Genomic DNA, 25,133 nt, shown 5'->3' with positions numbered 1-25,133 from the left:
CTGACCGACCCAATTGTTAAAATTCATTTGAGGGCAAGCAAACAATTTTTTTTCTTTGGCCTTATTGCAATGCATGGAAAGCTGTGTGTGTCATTTAGGAGATTGTTACAGCTGGAGTACTAGGGCTCCAGGTATTTAGCAAATCATAAAATGGGATCAACCCAATAGTCGGAAAGGTCATTAATCTTAAAAGGGTTAAAGCTACAGTTTAGGGCATGTTATGATAGGATTGCGGTTAAGGATAAGGTTAGCATTAGTGTTACGGATAGGAATATATTAGGATGGGCAAGTTGTTAGGATTAGAGCTATGGTTACATTTTGGATTAGGGTTATGGTTTTGTTGAAGGTTAGGATTCAGGCTCAAGTTATAGGTTAGGGTGACGTTTAGCCTAATAGGGTTAGAGTTGGACTATCGACCTGTAACCCATATAACCACACAAATGACAACAGAAAGTAACTTGACTGTGCCTTGACCATGCTGATGCCACTGCACTGTTGACGTACAAGTTTGCAATAAGGAATTTTTTGTGTTGGCGGACTAGAAACAGAGACCATGGAAACTTGCAGTGTCATTATATCTAAACATTTCAAATTATATATGGCACTAACAGGTGGGTGACCTGATTGACAGCCTCATTCCCTCACTTTATCCAATGAAAATGCAGGTTTGGGTAGTGAATTAGTCGGGAAATGTATTTCATTTAGGCGTTATGAACAATAGCATTGTTGTTTGGCTATATTGTTTGATGAGCCATTGTGATACACATTTTTTTACTTCTAGAATCCAAATTACTTCAGCAACTTAACTCATATGGCTTGCAGCTCCTAAAAAGAATTTGCTACCAGTGAATATCTGAGAGCCGCCAGTATTCAATGGTCTAAATTAAAACCACTCTGAAGACCAAGATCTTTTTAAGTTTTAGCACCTTTTTTAATGAATTGCTTTTCACTTTGTTCATGCTTCTCTGTAATTAGCCCTGGGGTTGGCCAGTGCCTAAGAAGCTAATCTCAAGTCCAGCGTAAGGCATTTGAAATCCAACTTATTACTATTAAAACTTGAATGCTTGGGTGATGGTGAAACATCCTGCCTTACAATCAGACCACCCACCTTTAAATACTTGGGAACAATGGGTTATTTCAGTTCAAATCCATTAACCCCCTATGGAAGACACAACCTTAATCTCCCACACAGGGGGTGTAGATTTCAAACGGAATCACCCATTCAGGTAACCTCATTTGAAATTCACACTCCCTCTGTGGAAGGTCATGTCTTCCGTAGGTGATGTATGGAATTCAACTGGAATAGTCGTATGTTGGGGTAAAGGAGAAAAAGGAAGATAAGCTGCGCATGGCCTTCTGTACAATTATCAGTGCCGTATCAATACTTCAATTTTTTTGGTGTCAAAAAAAAAAATACAAATACATGAAACAAGTTGACTTGCTTATATTATTACAAATCACAATTGAGTTTGTACTCTACGCCTTTCAGGGACAGTACACAGTAGAATTGACAAGACTTGTAACAGGTTATCGAATGGAAGCATCTATAGCAAGGGCTCCAATTCAAAGTAAATCACAAGACTCTCATTGAAGATAAATTGAAGACAATAATGGCAATGTGACATCTTGCACTAAAGTATGGAGCAGTTCTTTAAATAATTCATCAAATTGATCACTTGACTTAATGCATTCGCTACAACATGTTGACATCGCGTTGCAATTGAAGTTAACAATATTTGCCATTCCTTTTTATATGGTTTCATATTACAGCTAGACTTTAAATGAGTTGAAATCAGGATACTTCCTTGTATGAGGTTAATTTTAAACTCAATAAAGCTTGAAGGGACACTCACAGACAGTTATTTAGTCAAGACGTACGCCGGATGTTTTGATAGAAATGCAAGTAACAAGTTGTGATTAACTGTTTTCTTCATATATTCTGAGAGTAAAACGTAGCACTCTCTATGCATTCATTCCATTGTGCCTTTAGTATAGGACCAGCATCATACACAGGCATTTCTTTTTGGATATTATTCACCATTCTCCTAGAATTGAACTTGGTGTGAAAAGTGGCAAATGGCTGTATGTCCCTTAAAGATTTATTTCAAAATTTCTTACAGAAATGTTTTGCCTTTATCTCAAATTAAGTCAACTGATATGTTCCAGGTTTTGAGGGTCACATATTTGCTTACAAATCATGTATACATCAAGTGATACCAAAATGCATAGAAATATCTGAAACCTTTGTACCAAACCTGAGACTATAGGTATTTTAAATCATTCTTGACCAAGGTATAACACTTGTCACGCTTGTAGCTTTGTGATCAACACACAACGCGATCCATAATATTAAGATTGCAACATGCATGCACCTAAATACAATGTACGCAGCAGGTACGTTTCACCTTGGCCAAGAATTAAAAAAAAAAAAAAAAAAAATACCTGTAGTTAAGGTATACTAGTCTCTCGAGTGCAAACTTCACATATTCTTGCACTAACATTTAGTTACATAATTCATAGTGACAAACATCACAAAACTTTTCAACAACTCTTCCTATACCTTTGTACAGGAGCCAACCGTTGTTAATCCGTGATGAATCCACACTTTTACTGTAGCGTATCTGCGAATGCGAGCGAGACTACGCGTTACGCGAGAGCGCGTAAACTTCGTCATGCCTGGAACCTTTGTGCGTATGCAAGCTTACAAGTTGAATTCAGTATTTTCAAATAGCGGCTAAATTTTGCCGTTTTATTCTGTAGTTTTATTGATGATATTAACAGAGAAATCATCGAAGTTTTTGTAAGGCTTAGTGACAATGATTAACTGACATTTCCCGTGAAATAATCGTGAATTATACGATCTTTAGCTTCTTTTCGTTGTTGAAAGGATTCAATCATGTTTCACGTTGTTCATCACCGTTTAACAACTTCGCGTCCGGCGCGTCTGCGTGTTTACTTCACTCGGGCAGCTAAAGCAGCCCTCGCGAAGTAAACCACGCAGACGACGCGGCCGCATCGTTGTTAAACGGTGATGAACAACGGTGAAACATGATTGAATCACTTTTTGCAAATAAGTTTCAAAACTGCTATCACTTGAATTGCTCACATAATGTAATGTAAAAATGGATATTTTTGCACTTGCCAATTTGAACTGTTTCACTTATTGTACTCGTGATTCCTTACATTGACCTATACACAAATGGAATATATTTGTGCATTGTTACTTTTGCGGTAGAATGCAAAAATATAGCGCAAACTGTACAAGTCCAGGATTGATTACTTGAGTCAACATTTTGTCACTACTGCAAGCAGCCATTGATGCTGTTAACCTGTACAAGAAAAGGAACTACAATATAGACAAAATTGACAACATTTCATGCTGAATTAGTGTTAAAAAACAGTCTATTTAAAAAGACTCCAATTACATCTACAATCATAGACACTTCTTAATTTAAAAAAAGTCCCATAAAGAATGCATTATAATATGTACCAGATGGGTAGAAGAAAAGGGATATTCCAGATGAAATCTATATACCCCCTACGGACGACAAAACTTTAATAATCTCACACTTGAGTGTGAATTTCAAATGGGGTTACCTGAATTGCAACTTTGTTTGTAATCTACACCCTGTGTGTGGAGGATCAAGGTCATATCTTCCATAGAGTGTACAGATTTGAATTGGAATAGCCCAAAGGAAATACTTTTTTTCTTCCCTTGAATACCACTTGACTTACTCTTGGCTATAATCAAAATTCCCTGAGCCATTGCCAAGATATTAATTCTCTGTTAATTATGGCCATTCACAAAATTGCAAGATATATTTCCTTTGTATTATTACAACTCAATGCAATATTTTCACTCTCAGTGCATAATCAGTTTGCATACTATTCTTATCTTCTTTTTCAATCTTGGCCAAATTCATATTATTAATCTTTTGTTCTTGTAAACAGCCTTAATAATTCATTCATACATGCTGCAACTATACGTTATCAACCAAATTAAGCCGTCATATTTCAAGTGACCTGCTTTGTATTAATTAGTATGACATTTCATATCTTCTGTTATTCCATGTATTTTGCTTAATATAATGGCTTGCTGTTTTTAACACAGGTTTATTTGTCATTTTAACACAAAGGTGGGAAAATGCAGACATACAGAGAAAGCCAAACTATTTTGCTCTGTACTAAATCCCTACCTTCTTCCATACATTGACACCAATTTTCATTGGTTTTGTTGAATACCTTCATTGCAGCATGCATAAGGGCCAAACCACCTGACAAGTGATAAAACATATAGGTTCTTCTGCATCAAATGCTTTTGTGATATCAAGACTTAAACTGTCCTGGCTGAAACTTGTAACATTTGCCTCAAGAGACTATACACCAATAGTTTGTCTTCAGGCTAGGCACATGATGATGACATATTATTGAGATCAGCATCTGACGTGTTCTGAATACAATGCCTTGTAGGTTGAGAAATGTGGAGCATCTCTCTGAACAAAATGTTGCCTGTGAGTTTTAATTCAACAAAGACAAATGCTACAGCAACCTATAAGTTCAAACTTGTCACAAATGTGTATCAAGGGAGGGACGGGTTTTTCGTTCTAAGTCATATTTCATTACAATACTCATGAATGTGTACACCTTTTGGACTTTTTAAAAAAATAGGACAATTTAACAAAAGGGCATTCATCTTAACAGGACACAGAACAATTACAAAATTCATAGGAAGGCAGACACAAGATAGTTTCACATCAGGGACTAGATGGGAATATAAATACACAAACATAAAGGCAACAAAACAGATGATACAGTGTCACATTTCTATCTAAAAAAATTCCATTATTGTAGCACTGTTTATGAAGCCTGGTTTCCTGTGACACCGTGGATGTACTCTGTCTGCGTTTCTTTCCTCTCCATTCAGCGCATACCCAAGATGCACCACATATTTGAATTGACCAAGGATCTTGATATACAAAAATTCTACTAGCAGATCTTCATATCTCTGCCACCAGAGCATATGCTAGGACGTCAGACGAGGGCGCTTTGTTGGTGGAAGTTCATCGTCGTCGTCATCATCGTCGTCTGAATCTTCATCGTAATCTACAAGTCCTACAATGCCTCCCTGCAATTTGAAAACAAGAAAATATTGAAAATAAGTTGCCATCTAAAATTGAGGTATACCCCCACCCCTCACTATTGTTGTTTTGTTGGTATGTGAAGCGAATTCCGTAATCATTTGATTCAACATTGAAGCAATCAACATTGAAGCAAAATGAGACATTTGTCTAAAAATCTATTCGAAATCTACACCCCTGTGTGGGAGATTAATGTCATGTCTTCCATAGCGGTGTATGGATTTCAACTGTAATAGTCCAATGAGGATGACTAGCATTGATTGTTAGTGGCGACTCTGAGTGGCTTCGTATACAAACGCAGAGATTACACTAGCCTATTTGTCCACTGTGACGTGTCAATACGGTGTAGGCTTACTCGCCATATTACAGTCTGAAAATCGTCATTTCATTCACAACTGATCCAGATTATAATGGCGATATCGTTTGGTAGTGCAGACTTAAGAAAAAAAGATCACTTTTTGTGTCAAAATGCATGTAATCATGCCATTTAACAGCGGTATAGCTGATTTTCCCACATGTTTACATCTGTGAATGTGGCCATTATCACCAATTATGACTGCATTCCTCCTTTAACTTGGGAACGCCGACCAATCAGATGGGGATGGACAGACACATCAATTTCGGTGTAAAAGGGGACATTTTTCACCCCTGCTGTTATTATAGTCTATTGCACATGGAAACTGAACACATAGGTCCGTATGCACAAAGCAAGATAGACCAAGTTTAACGCTAGACCTGGCCTGGCCATGGAGGTTGGAGGAATCCTTTTATTCTTTTCTTTTCCTCCTTTATTTCTAGCAAAGTCCATAAGGTAAACTGGAGCCATCTAATATTTAGATACATTATATTTGCCCTTAATATGATCTAAAATTATATAGAATAGGGTATCTAAATACCTTTTAAGAGCTCCTTCTCCCCCAAGTCTAATCTCCATGGTTAGATTAGGTCTAAAGTTAGATCTGGTCTAATTTGTTTTGTGCATACAGACCATAAGGTCCAGGATGCTGGTATAAGAACATGCTTTATCCTCCCCCATACACATGAGTTGTGTGTAACCGGATCTTTCTCTCATCAACATTCAATCAAGCAACAACAAGATATGAAACCTGTGCACAACTAACATTGTAGTAACCTACCTTAGCAACAACGCTATTGGCCTTTATTTCAGATGCTGAAGTAGGTGAAGCTGCTTTGGTATTGGTACTCTCAACCTCCGTCACTACAACTACGGCAGCCTTCTTTCCCAGCAGTGAGGGACCGCCAACAGGCGGGCTGCTGGGCCGAACCGGTGAGCTAGTCCGTACTGGTGAAGTTTTGGTTACTTGTTGCTGCAATGGGCTGCCAGGCCGTCCATTCCTTGATGGTGACGTTGAAGTGGTGGATGAAGGCAATGTTGCAGTTGTTGTTGCTGCTGTAGTTGTTGAGAACATAATTGAGGTTGTTGTTGATGTCGTTACATCTTTATTGAAAAGAGAACTTGGAGAATCGGCTACTATGGATAAGAGAAAAAAAAAAAAAGTGACATTTTATGTTATGTTCTGTCCATTGAGATTAGACCCAAAGAGCACCAACTCAAAACTGCCCTGTGTGTAATGCTATGGTACATCTGCCATATTGGTTTGTTGCTCATGGAGGCTAAATATCATGCTGTTCCTAGTACAAATCATTATTATGAGTATCAATCAATCATAAGCTTCTTTTATGAAATAGAGACTTAACAAAACTTTGGATGGATCACACCTCATGACATCCGATCTCTTTGGGAATCCATCACTGATAGAATACACCAAGTTGAGTGTACTCCAAGATAAAATTCACATATTTTTCAAATTATGTAGTTATACGGTTTCCAATAGGATCAATGTTGCTGCCCTCTAAAGTATGTTTACGCCTTGTCGTTTGAAACATCCTATTTCAAGACCAATTGTAAACACACCTTACAACAGTTAAGTCCCTTACTATGGAACATAGTACGACATATTCATAGAGAATTTCAACATTGGGTCCTAAAACAGGTTAATGGAGATTTAAATCAAATCAAAGCTTTACATTTTTCAACTGTACAATGCTCGACTTCTTTAAGTACAAAGAAGAACATGCATTTATTGTTCCAACGAATCTTTAAAAAAAACAACTCCTAAACACAACTTGCCTTTCTTATTATCAATAAATCTTCCTATTGAGTCCAGCTCAGTGTCAACTTTAGCCGTATGGAAGGCAGTGTCACTCATAGATACCAATGCCTCACCATCTTCATTTTCGTCCTCTTGCTCAAACCATAACTCCTCCTCCTCATCAAGCGTCCTTGCATCCCTTCTAAACCGACTGTTCTGCAAAATGGTGGTTTGCCGTAAACTATTTGGGAGAAAAAACAGTGGTACACTTAATATTTAATCATTATGATGCTTTGATATTTACCAAAAAAACAATCAAGTTTACATCAGGATTAAGTTTGTCAACATCCATATTTCCCAACATATATGAGACGATTGACAGCCTCATCCCGCATTTTTATTCATCAAAACCTATATTTAGGATAAAGCTCATATTTTTCTCATTACCCCATTACCCAAGATACGTTTTGTTTAGATGAAGTGAACAAAAAACAAGTGAAGTATGAACTATCCAATGGGGCATTGTCATACACATTTTTGCTTTTCATATCAAAACAACTATAACAGTACAACTCAAAATTTGGAAACATACTAAAAAAAAAAAAAAAAGTCAGACCATGTTCTTCTTTATTTATTTCATTTATTTTGTGCACTTAATTACCTGGAGATTATATTCAGATTTTGACCTTAAAATAGTTGTCATAGTTTGGTGCCGATTAGTCAAATACTAAAATGCTGAACTTCAAAATTAGTTGCTCAACAACCAGTTTTTGAACAGAATATTTCAGAGACACCTTTCTCCATCATGCTTGACCAATGATTCTCCAGTATGTCTAGAAACTGACAATGGCCTTTTGTCCCTTGAAGCTGAAACCGTGCAACTGCAAGTGCAGTGTCACCTTGAACACTTATGAATCCCTACTAATGGGGTATTGAACTGGCAATGGTCTTTGTCAAAATTGGATAATTTCCAAAAGCCACAAAGCATATGAAAATCAAGGAATCTCTAATAGCAATGATATGGCTTCACTTTACAGATACAATACACTGATTTATAATCTGGCTTGACAAGAAAACAAAGCAAATGCACCATGCTTAGAGCAAGGTTGTTGACCCATAACATTCCTCCCCCTTTTGGCAAACTGAGATTCATTGTTCCCTCCAAGGCCATCTAGTGCTCCATTAGACCAGAATAATTTGAGAAAAGTTAAAAAGAAATCATACTAATATTTGGATTTGTTAGGCCCATTGGGTCAAAATCAGGGCAAATTTACCAAATTGGTCCAAGCTAAAAATCTATATAGGGCACACCGTAAGATTCATAGCTACCAGTAAGGTCAGGATCATATCATGCTACATTTTGTTCATTTTCCAGTTTCAATAGTGAGGGAAAGTGCCATTTTGTGTCCAGACTAAATCCAAAACACTTACCTGTCGACAGCTGGTTTACTGTTGAGTCGGTCCATAATTTGATCATACTTGAGTTTAATGCCTTTGAATGTGCTAACATAATCAACCCCATCCAGGAATTGACTGTGTGTTTCTGCTATGTGTACTATTAATGATCTGATTTCCTCCTAAAAATAATACAATAAATCATTGCGTTAAATTTGCAGATATCATTACATTGGAAAATATCACTACTATTGATACCACATATTGTACTCACAGTATGACAAGCTGTGATGCTAAAGCAAGTGGACTCGCATGTTTTAAGGCCTGCGTATAGCCCACAATTTTTCAGTTGTCACATTTGTAGTCATCCGCAGCAATTTCTGACCTTCTCTTCTTTCCACTCATATGATTACATTTGTTTGCTTTTTCAAATCAACGCTGTGGAAGATGCTGTTGAAAATTAGCCATTACATCCATCACAAATGAAAAACCGACTATAGCCTGGGTTTTTGAGCTCCAGAATTGGTGCAAATAATCTTATTTTGTAATGCATAATTCTATTCATTCCTCCTTTCCCCCCATATAGTCAATGAGTTTCTGCTAAGTGGCAATTTTCAAAATTTCCAACTGAGTAGATCAAATTGACAATTGCGTTCAAATCAACACAGCATTGGATGTTTTCTTTCACACTAAGCTATGCATAATTATGTCTAACTTTAAAACAACAAGCAGTAAGTGTTGGGAAGGGGAATTGCAAAACAAAAATCATATTATCCCAATTTGCATCGTTTGTATCATATTGTAGAATACATCTCAAAAATTGTAACCAAATTATCTGCATCAATACTTTGGTTCACCCCAAATTTGCACGCTTGGTAGTGATGCAGATGTGTAATTGTTGGTTCATCATTGGTATTGAATCATGCATGCTAACCTAATGGGTGGTACAACCGCATAAAAACACTGACATCACTATCACACTTAAGATGAAGTGAAGTGCAAATACCAAAAAGCGCAAAGGAATACTTACTGAATGAATGAATTCAAAGAGCTCTATAAGAGCCGAATTGAGCAAATTGTACTTGTTGCCATTGTTTTTAAACGTTCTAATTACTGGTTCAACCAAGTTTCCTCTGATGATGTACCGGTTATAGAAGTCATCTTTCATGGCAATAATTCTCCTGAAAAACCTAACAGCACCTGTAAAAACAATGAGATATATTATATTAAATCCAACATGGTGCACTGGGTTTGTAAAAGAGCAAATATTGAACCTGATAGCCCAGCTGTGCTTGAGCAAACACAAATATCTATGTCCCTGACCCCCTTCCAACGACAAGACATCATGTAGGTCTTATTGATTTGTACAGTACCTTTCAGTTCCGGTCAATTTCCTGCACAGAAAATACAAATTTGCTTTTCTTTTGTAATTAATTGATTCTCCTAATAAAAACTTTTGGAATTATTTCACAAACAAATATTTATTTTATGGCATGTTTTGTGATTTCCGCCACTGAGTGTAACAGTAAGCTTCCCCTTCATGTCAGACGGCATGAGATGGAACAGCCAAAGAGCACCAATGCGATGAAGCCATCTATCCCGACTGTCGTCATGCACACCGACAGAATGATGTGTATCAGTGTTTTACCACAAAAACTTCCAGAGCTTATTGTGTCACAAAAAATTTCACTAGAAAATGTCCCTATGCATTGATAGTAACTTAAAATAATAAAATAAATTTCGGATTTATATAGCGCCTTTTTCCAGCTATATCTTGAAGGATTCAAAGCGCTGTAATTTCGCTGCCATGGTGAATCATCACAATCAGATCGCATCATCTAGGCCAGTTGCAGCCGAACCTGGCGCAGACCTATCCGCACTTAGATTGTAACATCTACCAATTATCTATGCAGCTCCCCAAATTCCATTGGGCGAAGGAAGTTTTTTTTTTTTGATAAACAAACAACTAATCACCGATTTTTTTTTTGCTAATAGTTACAGACTTAGATTAACTTACAGAGTACAAGAAATTGGTGTCTAGACTTGAGTAAAATAAGCACCCTCCTGAGTAGATCTTTGTTGATGATGTAATTCTTGATATGGTATGTATGATGCTCAACAGTGAAGGTTAGTAATTCTAGGATAAGACTCAGCAACTGCGATGTCTGGAAATCATCTGTAAAAGTTTCAGAACATGTATATTAAAGTAGACACAATCCGGTCAATGGATGCCAAAGGAGGCATTAATTTGAGTTACTATATATTCCTTCTACAAACATTTGGCTATCATAAACTGAAAAAAATAAAACTATAATTTTTGGTTCTTAAGTTACGAAGTTCTGTGATATCTATTTTCTTACGTCTTTCATTGTTTTTTATAACTCCATATTTTTGCCATTATCTCAATTTCAAATTTTCCGCCTTTGGCATCCGTGGACCAAATCGTGTTGCATATTATACTAAAATTGAGCACCATTAGGCTTAAAAAATAAAGATTTACATGGCCCTTTTGATTGACCCTAAACTCTGAAAAAATAGGGTTGACCTATTTTTTCATATATGAGTTTTCATATTAGGTATATAATACACAAATATGTTGTGAAAATGTTTTATCTCTTATTAATTCATACTGCACAACTCTTGACACATTATAAAACAAGCCTAAGAAACCTTATCATTGTGTACCATGGTATTTTGTAGTGACTTTTGACTTCTTGATATATGTGGCCATAAAAAAAAATTCTAACTGACCGACCGACCCTGACTTTGGAGCTTAAAGGGCAATTCAGTTTTTGCCTTAGGCAAAATTATGTTAATCCCCTGTCCCCGCTTGGTAGAAGATAATCAGTCACTTAACAAGCTCTATTAGTGATTCACTGAACAAGAAAATCAGATTTTTGCATTTTTGTAAGAGTATAGATGTGCTAATATATGCCCAGTGCAAGTGATAAAACCAAACAGATAAGGGTAAAAGGTCACATTGATCTTAATATTTATCATCAACACTGCCAATTTGATTCATTTGAATAAAAAAACACACCTAATGATAATTCTACTGACTTATCCTCAACTTTTAAACAATTCTCTATTTTTTTTATTACTTTGCAGGGATCCCTGACAGTGTTTTTAAGTGCTAATGCAGTGTGAAAGTCAATGCTGAATTTGATGTGGGGTCCATTATTTACAATATTCTGTGACCTGGTCAGAGAACAGTATACACCCTATCAGTAAATTCCTCCAAGATGGTTTCATCAATTGAGTAAATAATTCTCTTCAATTCATCAAAATCTAGGGTGTGTTTCTTCCTGTCTCAACAAGTACCTAAACCGATTCCTGTTTTGCCAAATGAAAGAAGCTCAATCCTAATCCCTTTGTTGGACCCTACTGGCAATAAAAACCAAAATTTATCCAATAAATCTTACTGGCGTATAAGTGCCCAAAACATGTTTTGCAAGCCAAAAATATCTATCATAGATTACCTAAAACACAATGATTACTATCAATGTTTAATTGGGATGCAAATGAATTAAAATATTCTAACAAAGAAATATATCCTACAAAGACCATTTACAAATTATTGCAACAGTAACTAAAGGGATAACACCGACCCTGACTTCTATTGTTAACAACCATTACCATAACTGGTTACTTTCAAATCTACACTATAGGAGGTCGACACTTGTTATAACAACTCATAAAAGCAGAAGACAGATTGATGAGATGCCGTTAGTTACTACTGAATTGTTTACCTTCAAGTTTGCACTTATTTACTACCGTACCGTAAATAATTGGTTCAAGTTTACACTTTTACACTATAAGAGGTTATCACTTGTTTCAACAACTCATAAAAGCAGTAGACAGGTTGATGAGACGCGGTTACTAAAGAATTGGTTACCTTCAAGTTTGCACTTATTCACTACCGTAAATAATTGATTACTTGCAAGTTTACACTATTTGAGGTCGTCAGCCTCTTGCCACCTTGTGGGCAAGTCAATATGGTTGCATTTCCCTTTATTGTCAGGGATACGAAACTGTGTAATCGATCCTAGGTTATCATATGATTTCTTTTTATATAGTTAAATTGATTTACCCACAAGATGGCCAACAAAAGCTGTCACATTGACAACCTGTATTTACATATTATTGGCTATCACTGACAAACAACGTCTGACATTTGTAATGCGCTATTCCAGCTGAAATTCATACACCCCCAATGGAAGACATGACCACAGGGAGTGTGAATTTCAAATGAAGTCACCCATTCAGGTAACCCCATTGAAATTCATACTCCCTGTGCAGAAGATTAAGGTCATGTATTCCAATGGATTTCAACTGGAATAACCCAATGATTTTGAGTTACAATTACTTGACCCAATATGGCAGAGTGACATCAGTACATTATCGTAGTTACTTTCAGCATGTATAGATAGATGTACTGCCTTTGATCATGCTAATTCTTCAATAGTGAGGGAGTGAGAGCCCTAGATAGGGTGTCTGCTGGAATTAATTCCTCAATCGACAATTTTTGTACTGGTAGACGTGGCTTCAATTATTCAATCACATATCCAAAATCGACCAAAATAAAAAAAAAAAAAAAATATCTACAGGCATTTAAAAATCACTATTTTACAGTAAAAATACACAAATCACGAACGCTTCCGACTATTAAGCCGCATTTACGCAAACATGGTTAACGCGTCCCACGCTTACTGTTTTGTATTTGCGTTCGCGCAACAAGTGAGCGTGTTGGCGTTGCATACTGCGTAAACCAGAGCGTCACATCACACAACACACGAAGTCGGTGTCTAATTGATCGCCACCTTGTGCAATAATTTGTCGCCGGATGACATAGTGGCGTATCACAAAATGGCCATTTTGAGATAATCACGCTTAAAGTTTTTGCAACTTTTACCCTTTTGTCATACCTGAATCAAAATGTCCCCATTTGTTGAATGGATACGAAAAAATAAATATTTAAGTAATACATTTTATGTAGGCCTATAAAATACATTGATGTCATTCACCAATTAATTGTAATTAGGCCTAACCCTATGCCTATACGTCATTATAGTATCGGCCTAATAAACGTCTAATCAATTTAGACCTTACATGGGTCTATAAATAAGCCCATAGCCATTAACACTAATACGGCCTAAATAAATACAAACTTATCAGAACGGTCGACAAGAATGTCAAAAAGTATAGGACTTTGTTATGAAAAAGTTATTATAGGTCTACAACTACATGGTAGAGGCCAGACTAGATCGGTAGGCCTATATCAGACATTACAAGAAGCCTTCAACGGAAATTAATAATTATCTAGACCTAAGTATCTCGTGGATTGGCTTTCTCTCATATCCCCTCTTTTTTGCATTCTTTTCGTGCACCTTTATTCCGTTTTTTAACCAGTTGGTTCGATAACCATTTAGCATGTTTAGTTTAATACCTAATAAGTCTAAAACCATTGGTCTAATAAATTATAACCCATTTCGTCTACAAACCACTTGGTCTACAAACCATTTGGTCCAACAAGCATTTAGTCTGCTAACAGTTTGGTCTAGGCCTAGGCCCTACGGTTAGTCTATAAGCCTATATGCAATTTGCTAATGCAGTAGATTTGTCGTGTTTTTATTTTGCTAATGTATAATATAACTGACGGCCAAATAGTATAGGACTATAGGCCTACGTATTTACCTGCTGGCACACTACGCGCTTATAGCCTACACATGTGATAGGCCTATCGCGTGTGTTTGATACTAATTAGGCCTATACCATAATCTATGATTATACAATAGGCCTAAATGTTGATCTGTTGATTAAAATAATTGTTGGCAATATTATCCGATATCAGTTTAATAGGTCCTTATGGTAATTTAATGTTATTTTGTTTTCGGGATGAAATGTAAGCAAGAGTTATTAAACGTGAACACAGGGCCGTCGCTAGACCAATATGATTGGGGGTGTACAGCATGTTTTGCCGACGGAAATATATGTGAATTGTACACCCAATTTTTTTAGTGTGTGGGTGTGTGTGTGTGTGGGGGGGGGGGGGGTTAGCGGTCCAATTTGTTTCCGACATTTTTTAATTAGTAACTACTATAACCATGATAACATTAACAATAGGCCTACGTTAACAACAGCACAATTTCGTAACACATTATACACATTAATCTTTTACATGACTCTGCCGACAAACACATAGCTTTGACTACATTTGCCGACAATCGCATGGTTTTGACAGCACAGTCCATTTTTGCCGACAAAATTTGTGTATTGGGAGGGGGGTATCACACCCCATACCCCCCCCCTTCTAGCGTCGCCGCCTCTCATGTGAACGTAGCCTAGTAGGCCCTATCATATTGATTTGATTGAAATGTTATCGCTCTATGAAATTGAGTCACTGACAATCGATGGCGGTTAAAACAACCTTGCATGCTCAAATATTATTTCTAAGCGAAAGTTGACGGAACTTAGTTTAACCTATAGCTTTAATAGATTTATTTGTAGGCCTACAAGGACAGATTTGTAGTAGGATTGCAGTAAAAACGATTAGATTTTTATGATTGACAAATCCAGTTTCTACTCTACTTCTTCTAGACTTTAACCATCTTGGCAGTTCATGCTTTACGAGGAAAAAGTGGTCAACGGGACACGGGCTACCGGGTACCGTACTACACGCTTACCCTGATAGGCCTACGATCCACTTAAAAGAACCAAACATCATGGAAGGTTTTGTGATCAGCCTAATTAGAGGGGCCCTACCCTCCCAGACAGAACAACAAAATAACTAAGCCCTTGTCTTTTTTTCAGACATAAATTATTGTAGGCCTATACGCTAAAACAGCCCTAAGTTTATTTGTATTTGCACCAATTTTGCGATCATTTATAAGAAAAAAAAAAAAGCAACTCTTCCTTTTTTGTTTTTAAAGACCGGACTAGAGCCGAGGACGAGAGACATGTTTTTTTTTTTTTTTTTTTTTTTTTTTTTTTTTAAATATTAGACCTAGTGGGCTATAGCAGGCAGCGTATAGGTGCATAATATAATATTATTTAGACTAATACTAAATACGACACCTTCGAAATATCTTTTAAGCTATATGCTAAAATTCCCAATTAATAATCCGCTAATCTATTGGCAAAACAACGTAAACAGTCCGCCGTCAATGAATGGCAAAATATATGCAATCAATGCTGCGAACCGTGTGTCAGCGGAAGGATAATAAATAAAATGTGAGTCAGCGCGTAAACGGTGTATGCGCACTATACGCAAAAATTTGTCGCTCATGTGTCAGCCAGCGTAATGCCGTCGCGATAGCAGCGATGCGACCACGCCGCAATTGTATTTTGATTTACGTCTTGAATTAAACTTGCCCAAAGTTAGAATGAGTGCAACTTTCAAGGGGTTATAAAAAAATTTGCCCAAGGTAGATTTTAGCCGATTTTTGTTATACAATACTACAATATACTCTGCATCCATTGATACAAAAATCGTCGATTGAGGAATTAATTCTACCTAAACTGCCTTCACTCCCTGACTACAAGTCAATGCACAAGATTTACTACTATGCCTACTAGAGCATGCACTGACATCACTGCCTTGAGGAAGCCAAATGAACTATACAGCCAAGCTGAGCTTACCTTTGCTTGGTTTGTCATCAGAGGTGTTCGCTAGGAGAGGAGCTGTTAATACGTGCATACAGTGTCTGTAGAAGAAACTCAGGAATTCTGTCTTCTCGGTTTTCTGCTGGGGAAAAAAGCCACAAATCTTGGGTAAAGACATTATGCTTGAATTTTATCATCAAAATAGTATCAATGACAAGGAAGACACCCATCATTTCAAATATTAGAAAAAACCTAAACTGGGTCTATTGAGAGTTAAAGAAAATAGACACTTTAATAGAAAATTTATGAAATGTTCATATTTTGTGAAATATTTGGTGTATCTTCCAAGAAAAATAAGCATTTTCCAATCAACAGAAAATTACTTACTGGCTGTCGTAACAGTAAGAAACTGTGCATCATGAAATATTCTTTCACTGCCTCAACAGGTTTACCCCTAGATAAACATTATGTCAAATTCAAACGATTTTAATGCCATTAATATTTACCCAGACTGTTGGAAGATATAGGTAGTAGGACAACCCACCAAAGAGGGACAGCTAGGTATTGGTATACGACTCTTTATAAAAATAGGATATAGTAAGCCTTCAATTGCACCAGTCTTGTCTGAATTTAATATTCACAATTATTGAGCCATTTTGTTTTTTAGGTTTGTTCCCAAGTTAATAATTGAATGCATAATAAGACAATATGAGTGCTACTTACTGGTATATTACCAACAGCCACTGTGGCCATCATGTTCTCTGGATCCATAATAAGACAATATGAGTGCTACTTACTGGTATATTACCAACAGCCACTGTGGCCATCATGTTCTCTGGATCCATAATAAGACAATATGAGTGCTACTTACTGGTATATTACCAACAGCCACTGTGGCCATCATGTTCTCTGGATCCATAATAAGACAATATGAGTGCTACTTACTGGTATATTACCAACAGCCACTGTGGCCATCATGTTCTCTGGATCCATAATAAGACAATATGAGTGCTACTTACTGGTATATTACCAACAGCCACTGTGGCCATCATGTTCTCTGGATCCATAATAAGACAATATGAGTGCTACTTACTGGTATATTACCAACAGCCACTGTGGCCATCATGTTCTCTGGATCCATAATAAGACAATATGAGTGCTACTTACTGGTATATTACCAACAGCCACTGTGGCCATCATGTTCTCTGGATCCATAATAAGACAATATGAGTGCTACTTACTGGTATATTACCAACAGCCACTGTGGCCATCATGTTCTCTGAATCCATAATAAGACAATATGAGTGCTACTTACTGGTATATTACCAACAGCCACTGTGGCCATCATGTTAATAATTGAATGGATAATAAGACAATATGAGTGCTACTTACTGGTATATTACCAACAGCCACTGTGGCCATCATGTTCTCTGGATCCATAATAAGACAATATGAGTGCTACTTACTGGTATATTACCAACAGCCACTGTGGCCATCATGTTCTCTGGATCCATAATAAGACAATATGAGTGCTACTTACTGGTATATTACCAACAGCCACTGTGGCCATCATGTTCTCTGGATCCATAATAAGACAATATGAGTGCTACTTACTGGTATATTACCAACAGCCACTGTGGCCATCATGTTCTCTGGATCCATAATAAGACAATATGAGTGCTACTTACTGGTATATTACCAACAGCCACTGTGGCCATCATGTTCTCTGGATCCATAATAAGACAATATGAGTGCTACTTACTGGTATATTACCAACAGCCACTGTGGCCATCATGTTAATAATTGAATGGATAATAAGACAATATGAGTGCTACTTACTGGTATATTACCAACAGCCACTGTGGCCATCATGTTCTCTGGATCCATAATAAGACAATATGAGTGCTACTTACTGGTATATTACCAACAGCCACTGTGGCCATCATGTTCTCTGGATCCATAATAAGACAATATGAGTGCTACTTACTGGTATATTACCAACAGCCACTGTGGCCATCATGTTCTCTGGATCCATAATAAGACAATATGAGTGCTACTTACTGGTATATTACCAACAGCCACTGTGGCCATCATGTTCTCTGGATCCATAATAAGACAATATGAGTGCTACTTACTGGTATATTACCAACAGCCACTGTGGCCATCATGTTCTCTGGATCCATAATAAGACAATATGAGTGCTACTTACTGGTATATTACCAACAGCCACTGTGGCCATCATGTTCTCTGGATCCATAATAAGACAATATGAGTGCTACTTACTGGTATATTACCAACAGCCACTGTGGCCATCATATTCTCTGGATCCATTAATATCCTCAAGATGTTCATCAGTTGCATTGCGACCCCAAGATCTGAAAAATCATAGAAACACCACCATGGAATTAGTCGGATACTTTGGCTAGGTTTTACAATAAGAAGCACCTTCCACAATACATCAGTATTTGGAGGTTTAGGAAATTCAGGTATGTTGTCAACTTAATGTGCTAATCTAGTTGAAATCCACACACCCCCTATGGAAGACATGACCCTGATCTTCTACACAGGGAGTGTAGATTTTGAATGGCATCACAGACTTAAATAATATGACAAGCATAATGGGGTTTTTAAAGGAAATCAAATGAGAAATTCAAATATGTCATTAAATTATGTGCCATAGAATGCATTTTTGACACATTGCCAAACACCTGCCCATAAAACTGTGTTAAAATTAATGACATCTTTTCACATGCCATAAAATACTTGTTGACAAGATATTATAAATTGCCATAAACCTGCCTATAAAAACCATGATAAAATGACATCCAAAACAATTCTGCTGTCACATGGTACATTTCTTATTAAAGGCATATTCAGTGATCCCATTGAAGGTGTAAAAAATTGAAATTGTTTCTAAATTGCTTTAAAGTGAAGGATAATTCATTAAAATTGTCAATTTATTTTTAAAGTAAAGAATTTGAAAAAAATATGAAGAAAACAACAGTATTGACAAAGTTAAAGCCCCATTCAAACACAAATGTGATGCGATCAAGCAAAATGAGTCGGATGTCGGGATTATTGATTTTGAGATATAGCCAATAATAGCATTCAACTTCTTTTTTATTTTATTGTTCTGAGCAACACTGAAATGGCCATATCTCTGGAACCGTAAATCAAATTATGATTGGGTTTTCAGCAAAATATAGCTCTGAGAGTGGTTTATGTAATCAATTTGAAAACCGAATTTTGATTTTGATCGTCATTAAGACTCATTTTGCTTGATTGCGTCACAAATATCAAATTTCTTTACAGGAGTATTTCATCCTCTTTTTATTACTTCTTTCAATAGATATACACATAAAAAGCTTAATCCCAAAATTTCAGTTGATTCCGATTTTATGCGTTTGTGAGTTATGCATGATTATGTGTATATTACACTGCTCCATAGGCCACTGTGTTGAATTACATTGGTGATTTTTGTACATAAACATTATGTAGCCAACTTGTTTTGAGAAAAGGCTGTGGATCCCGCAATGCACTTTAAGTAGAGAAATTACAGATGTCTTATTTTGTCTTTAAAACGCAGCTTTCAGCTTATCCACTAGCAGGCTAGGTTAGCAAATCTATGACACTAACAAAGGTGCCGAAAATGATTTTTACGATCATCCGGACGAGTAAATCACTAAATAGGCCGTTATAATGAATGCACTGGATTATTGTTGGCAGCCATTTGTTACAAATAGATCCATGCTTTCATTCAGGATTAAAATCACCTGGATTATTGAAAGCCAACCTATTTTAAGTAGGCGTCAATTGGTGACAATTGGCCATTATCATTACTGTCTCTTCCAACAAATCTTCCACTCATTCATTCTTATGCCTGACAATAACAAACTTTCATCAAAATAGATATATGGAACAGTACGGGTATCATCTATCTTGGTAATATGGGACACAGGTAGAGATGTGTCACCAAGGCACTCCACATGAGCAGCCAGATCTGCATAAATGTATACTTATGTGATCTGCATCATGTAGTTGTCTACAACATGGGTCCATTTCACTTAACTTAAGTCTCGAAATCGTTCTCAGCTTACGACGAGTCCCAAGTTCCATTTCACTTAACTCATTTACGAACGGTACCCTTTGTAGGTAATAAGAATTTACTGCAGGGAACCTTCCTAATGTTACATTATAGTAGTGGGTATTTGTAACTTCAGGAAAGTTATTTGAGTTACAGGTTTAGTGAAATGGACCCCAGGCATTCTAAACTATTTTACATGAAGCACCACTAAATTAAGTAACCATAGAAGCACCAATAATCCATTACAGCGGAACAACTGATGGGGGTTCAAGGGGCAACATCCTATTGGGAGTCCAGCTTAGAACCTCGTGGATTTGAGGGGGTTTGAGTGCCCAAAATGGGCTATTTTTTAGCACATTTCTATTCAATTTACATAGCTAATGTACAATAAATTCAGATAAAAGATCATTCTACATGTCATAAGTTTACTGAGAGAATTTTTTTTTCATGTTCCATACCAATAAAAAAAAAAACTCTCTGCTTCTGTCACTGGAGTAAGCCCTACCAGTTAAGAATGCCAAGTCTACACATACACGTTAGTCTGGATTGGACAATCCCACTCACAGTGTAAACTAACTGTGAGTATACCCCAACAAAACTAGGCACCCCCCAATTGAGATAACAACTACTATTTTTTATGTGCACTGTACCGAAACGGGCAAAATTGTGCCTAGCCTTCCACATTCTTTTACCTCTCTTGATTATCCCTGGATTGTTATGAACAACAATACTTGGAGCCGAAAAAGAAATTATCATAGAAAATAAAAAAAGCTGTTAGTCAAGCATCATTACAGCTGAATGAGTATCAATCCTTCTTATCATCAAAATGGGGTCTACCTGATATATTTATTTACTACATGTAGTTTGGCAGGTAAGATGAACCAACACACAATTCTTTTTTTTCTGTTTCTTGTTTAACGGAAAATTTGCTACTTTCACGTAGCAGGTACATTGTAATATTGATGAAAGGCTGGCAAGATACATTTGCTACAGCACTTAGTAAAACCTCAGTACCCTGATACTACCTCTTTACTTATAGAAAGATCAAATCCTCATATTTACCAACTTTTAAGAACAATGTAGTTTCAACTCTTACCTGGGTCTGTGTCACATATCATCTGCTCAATTAGTACATTGATTAAAAGAACATCCTGCAAAAGAAAACAAACAACAATTCAAGATTCTAATTTAAAAAAAAGAGATGAATACTGCAACACAACAATGTTATTCTAATAGGGCCTAAAAAAGAAAAGTTTGTGTTGCCCTGAAAGTTCAAAAGTCAAGGTTGGTTGGCCGGTATTTTTTTTTTTTGTCAAAAAAGTGTTTTAATGGCATTTCAAGTTGATTTAACATTGGAACAGAAATTGTGTCCAAAGTTAAATGTTAGCCCATGCATGGTTGGCAGTGTAAGAACAAGAAAGGTGATTACATGCGAGTACCCACACATCAACACACACATGAAAGAAGAAGCAGAAAAATAAAGTTCTTACATCGTCTTGTGTGTTGACCTCCTGCATGATGAATTCCCGCACCATGGAAGGGTTGAACTCCACAATGTAGGCGAAGATATCGATTGCAGCTTGCCTCACATCAGTATCATCCATACTCTGTCATAATCAAGAAAAGAGAAAGTTGAGTGAAAAGGACGACTTTGGCCAGTGTTGACTTTGGGGGAAATTATGTAATAATTGACCCCTGTATCAGGTTTTGTCATTTTAAATTAATAATTCTTTTTACATGTAGTAGATTCCAACCCTGCAATTTCAAATTAACCTAAAACACAAGTCAAGATCTTGTAACTCTAGAACGACGAGGGGGAGGGGTTGTAACAACCCACCCCTAGGATTTTTTATCCATCACAAAAAAAACATGCGTTTACGCTCAAACGACCTAAACTAATCGTAGATCCATCCTTTGTGCTCAATTTAGTGATAAAATTTTTACCCAGGACCTTACCCAGGGGTAGGACCGGCCGTCAAAGATGACCATAGAGGAGGAGTTGGTGAGGACCACCATTGGTTTCTACAGTAAAATCATTTTTATTTCCCTCCTATTGACTTTTTACTTGTTAGTTAGCTTGAAATAGTCATTTCCATTATATTGAGGAAACAATTTGGTGAAAATCACATTTTTGTAGAAATTTAGCTGAAAATCAATTTTGACTATACTTTTGTACATAGCCAGAATTTCCCAAATTTGCATGGGTGCCATCACATTATGACATCATAGCGGCATTATGTGGGGCATGTTTGTACTTATTTTGGTATCACTGGATAGAGGAGACCCATAGCTATTCATTGGTACCAAATATAACGGTATATGATGTTTATAATTGAAAATTGCAAACCCCTTTTGCAATCCTGTGTTACAAAATATGGGTCAGGTGTTCTAGGGTTAATATCTTGTGTATGGTTCACCCTTTTCTGAAGCACTTTGGCGGTCAATGACAGTGTCAATGACACGAAGATGGCCAGCAGACATTAATTGATGGCAAAATGCATTATGCTGGAAATCAGAAGAAAAAAAAAAACATACTTTCACACAAAAATGAAATCTTGTAACTCAGCTCATTAAGTCAGAATCCTACAAACAATAAAGGAAGACAATTTTGTAAGTTGATATACAGGATGTCACAAATATCATAGGGTGGAAAAGTCAAAATATTGTTCATCTCTCTCTTTACTAGTGCCATAAAAATTGGTTGAGTTCAAACCTTTGCAGATGTTACAAATTTTTTTCATTAAAAAAAAGCTTAAAAATAGCAAACAGTAATAAATTGAATATAAATATGAATAATTGAGATCTTAACTTGGCAGCAACAAAACTATCAACTGTCACAACAACTATTACTATTGTGAAGATTTTGTTTGCCCTTTTTATGCATTTGGGATTACTTCAGATAAAGAAAATTACTTTGTATATATGCGCTACAAATATCTTTGTCTGCCATTGCCAATGGCTACAAAGTTATTAGAGCCACCTGAAATGATATATTGCATGCAGAAATCAATTGAACAAAACAAAAGTGCCCGAGGTTAAAGTACCATAGTGCGATGGGACAGAAATTTGATACACATTTTAATCCATATCATTTTAGCTGTTGGTATTTCAGATATTTCTTGTCATTCGTAAAAACAAGGGTCCAAGGCAATACAGTAGACTACCATAAAAAACAACAACTGGCAATGAAAACAAACATGTGCAATGGGCTGGATTAATAAATTCTTGCTTTTTGTGAACATGTGACATTTGTTAATATTTTATCACAAGTTAGTGGAGATCAATTTAATTTTCGGTGCAGATAAAAACTTCAGCCAGCTACCCTTCTCTTTTATTGACAAAAAAATTGTAAGACTTTAAGTCTTGGTTAATTAATGAGAATCTTAAATTTAAAAAAAGGTCTGTGCGACGGGACAGAATGTGACAGGACGGAACTTTATTTACACATTGTTTGCTGGTGAAAAAGATCCCACTTTCTTCGCCAGAGCCTTATCTGAATTGCATTTGTCATATTGATAGGTCTATACTGGCAGGTCTAATAACAGATTTGAAAACCTCAAATCGTCCTTAATCCCTAATAGAACAGTATGGGATCATTTATGATTTTAAGTTATTTTTAAAACTGGTGGACCACTAAATAAAATTGTACACCATGAACTAGAAAATTACTAGATCTATCGCTTTGCTTTAGCATTAATAATTATTAATTGATTGGTCATTGCAACATTAATTATCCAAAAAATATCTATAGTTTTAGAGAAAAACATGATGTGTCCGATTTTGAATTATTTTGAATTAATTTAATGCGTAATTATGTATAATGACAAACTAAAGTGATACTGGAAATATATCTTTAGGTCAGTGTTTCAAAACTTTTGGTATAAAAAATTACTTATTTACTTATTGAAATTAATATATGTAAACTTATGGGATTCTATAAACAATTCCGCCTGTCGAACTTGAATAACGTCCCGCCAAGAATATGTTGGAGCGTTATAGCACCTACCAAAGACGGTTGATTTACTTTTTGGTTATTGTGTCAATTGCATCAGTAATTGATATCTTGGAAAGTTTCACCTAATTTGACCTATTCTTTGACCCTCAAGAAAAAACTTGTGCTCAAAAATGTGACGGGTAGAATTTGGCACTTGTTTGAAATAACTTTGTGAAAGGACATTCAAACATAATAAACAAAGAATTCCATACTCTCAATAATATGTTAAAAATCTTACATGTCTTTTACAAATTCCGTCCCGTCGCATTGAGAGGGCGCTACTTCCAACTTTGACAACTAATATTTCAGTATCTATACAAGTTATCGGTTAGTACCCTTAATAACCCTTAAATTTACTCAAATAGCAAATAGTAGGTGATGACCATTTTTGGCCCAAAGAGCTTCAATTTACATGCAGGAATAATTACTCTGATAGTAATTGTATCAATTCTTCTCACTCTCTTGATAGAAACACTCTAGGTAGGTTTTAGCTTATTGTATTTTTTGAGAGTTGACATCTGTGGACTCAGATGCCACTTTTAAAACGGCCACTTGTTTTACACATTGAACCATTGAAAGCAATGATATGTGATGCTAGAAATTGGTCTAGATATGTACAACAAATAAGGCTACACCTATCTTTTTTGGATAGTGAAAAATATTTTTTTGATTTATTTCAAAAAGCATTCTGGGGAACTTAATAAGTTGTGGTTCCTCTAATTGGGACAGGGAAAACCTTTCACACTTACCAATATTACCTCTAACGCTGGCAGGATACCCAAATTTGACAAAGCCTGAAAATCAAA

At 36.3% G+C, this 25,133-nt stretch overlaps 1 protein-coding gene across 1 annotated transcript in view; it reads right to left on the bottom strand.

Moving 5' to 3' along the window:
* Positions 1-2,983: 2,983 nt before the first annotated feature.
* Positions 2,984-25,133, bottom strand: part of LOC140152959 (serine/threonine-protein phosphatase 4 regulatory subunit 3A-like) — a 39,748-nt gene continuing 17,598 nt past the window's right edge. The window contains 11 exon segments of the mRNA XM_072175513.1: positions 2,984-5,125; positions 6,275-6,630; positions 7,291-7,493; positions 8,684-8,829; positions 9,678-9,847; positions 10,665-10,823; positions 16,286-16,391; positions 18,533-18,624; positions 21,430-21,484; positions 21,824-21,940; positions 25,077-25,121. Of these exon segments, the coding sequence (XP_072031614.1) occupies positions 5,024-5,125; positions 6,275-6,630; positions 7,291-7,493; positions 8,684-8,829; positions 9,678-9,847; positions 10,665-10,823; positions 16,286-16,391; positions 18,533-18,624; positions 21,430-21,484; positions 21,824-21,940; positions 25,077-25,121 (1,551 nt within the window). The 3' untranslated portion in view covers positions 2,984-5,023.

This window comes from Amphiura filiformis, chromosome 5 (genome assembly GCF_039555335.1).
Source record: "Amphiura filiformis chromosome 5, Afil_fr2py, whole genome shotgun sequence".
In the NCBI taxonomy this organism is placed as follows: domain Eukaryota; kingdom Metazoa; phylum Echinodermata; class Ophiuroidea; order Amphilepidida; family Amphiuridae; genus Amphiura; species Amphiura filiformis.
The sequence above is the reverse complement of the archived record's forward strand: the minus strand, read 5'-3'. Positions and strand labels throughout refer to the sequence as shown.